The 1,739-nt window shown below is 38.1% G+C and overlaps 1 protein-coding gene across 1 annotated transcript in view; it reads left to right on the top strand.

The window, feature by feature from the left end:
* The window catches only part of LOC109289117 (protein bicaudal D homolog 2-like), a 90,008-nt gene extending 89,383 nt beyond the window's left edge, over positions 1 to 625 (top strand). Inside the window, exon 2 of the mRNA XM_019505030.1 lies at positions 375 to 625. Coding sequence (XP_019360575.1) covers positions 375 to 605 — 231 coding nt within the window. The 3' untranslated portion in view covers positions 606 to 625. The remainder of the gene's footprint in view (positions 1 to 374) is intronic.
* Positions 626 to 1,739: the final 1,114 nt, after the last annotated feature.

The raw sequence follows: 1,739 nt of genomic DNA on the forward strand, positions 1-1,739 counted from the left end.
TGGTCCTTCACCAAAGCAAATGCATGTGAAGTTCTAAATGCATGCTTTATGCATCATAAATCAGTTATTAGCAGCAACCTTGGGGCCATATCCTGCCCACAGTAGAGAATCTATATGGACCAGCATGTGTTCTATTCCAAGTTCAAAGCCTCTCTGTACATAGTCAGATTCTTAGTTGGTATAAACTAGTATAGCTCCATTGAAGATGAGGATCTTTTCCATAATGCACAGTGATTTGGTGCAAGAAAAGATTATTTGTATGTTTATTTTGCAACTGGCAAACAGAAGAATACTTTTTGGAACTATTAAAATGGCAGTAAGGGTCTTGCAAGATCTATGTTTGATTACTCAAAGATGCATTTTTCTCATCCTAGGCTTTTGGGCAGGCCCATACCAACCACAAGAAGGTAGCAGCAGATGGAGAGAGCAGAGAGGAGACCTTGATTCAGGAGTCAGCTACCAAAGAAGAGTACTACATGAAAAAAGTGATGGAGCTGCAGACGGAGCTCAAGCAACTGCGGAATGTCCTTGCCAACACCCAGTCTGAAAATGAGCGCCTTAATTCTGTTGCACAGGAGCTGAAAGAGGTAAGGGGGAATGATTAATGTACAACCTCAGGTGAATTGCAAGAATGCTTTCTTCCACTGTGAAACCTAGAGCTTCTGCTTTGTAATGGTGATCTATTCCAGGATCAAGATTTGCTCTATTCTTAAGGTCCTTAGCAGGTCAGTGACTCTCCTTGGGGACTGGAATAAAGCAGTGTACTTAAGCAAGAGACAGGAAAGTCACTTGGCTCAAGCAGGAGGAGCCTTCTGATTTGAATTCTGCTGGACTACCACCCTGTGTTACTATTTCAACATTAACGTTGGTGAATTGCATCAGTGTGTGGTGGTGGGGTAGAATTAATTATTTCATAGTTGGAAGGAAGTGGATGTATAGAATGGCAATGCTAAACTTGATAGTTATTAAGGTCCTAATACTGCTTCCTTGTATAGTTTTGTATTTTTTTTGAGTAGCAACAGGCTGCCTTTTTACTGCTTTTTGTAAACTCTGCAACTTCTTATGAAAGGTATCTCTGAACCTTATCATAATGTTGCTTTGGGATTATGACTGTACAGTGCAGATAACACTAGACTGTCTGAAGGGAGGAAATAATCAGAATAATGTAACTGAATAAGCAGTACAGTTTTATTATGAGCCTTCTACATATATATAATTTTGTTTATTTGAGCTAGAGAGAAATGAAAATGACACTTTGACCTCAGTTGCTTGGTTTGAGGTTTCTTAAATTTAATTGGATAGAAGGATACAATAAACTATAATGGGCTAGTCCATAATTGTACATTATGTAACTTCCTTCAAAGAAAGGTGCAAGATCTGAAATGGCTGTCTTTTGTAGCTTGGATACTGGACTAGACTGGGAAGGTCCTATATAATAAGCATTGCCTACTAGATTGTTAGTTATCTAAAACTAAACATTTCAGTCCTTGGGATATTTTAGTGGTTAAGAGACGTACAGAGATACCTGGTTTTAGTTTTCTTTCATTTCTGTATAAATGAATGGCATATGCGTGGACAAGGTATGGTGGGGGAGTTGTGCAGAAGTAGGAAGCTTTAAATTAAATATTTCTGGAAAATGTAAATGATTTCAACAATAATAGAATGGAGTCAATCAATATGTAACTTGTTTGATGCAACAGTTTCATAGATTCATAGTTTCATAGATTAAGGGTCGGAAG

This window comes from Gavialis gangeticus, unplaced genomic scaffold (assembly GCF_001723915.1).
Source record: "Gavialis gangeticus isolate Ggan-Ray unplaced genomic scaffold, GavGan_comp1, whole genome shotgun sequence".
NCBI lineage: Eukaryota > Metazoa > Chordata > Crocodylia > Gavialidae > Gavialis > Gavialis gangeticus.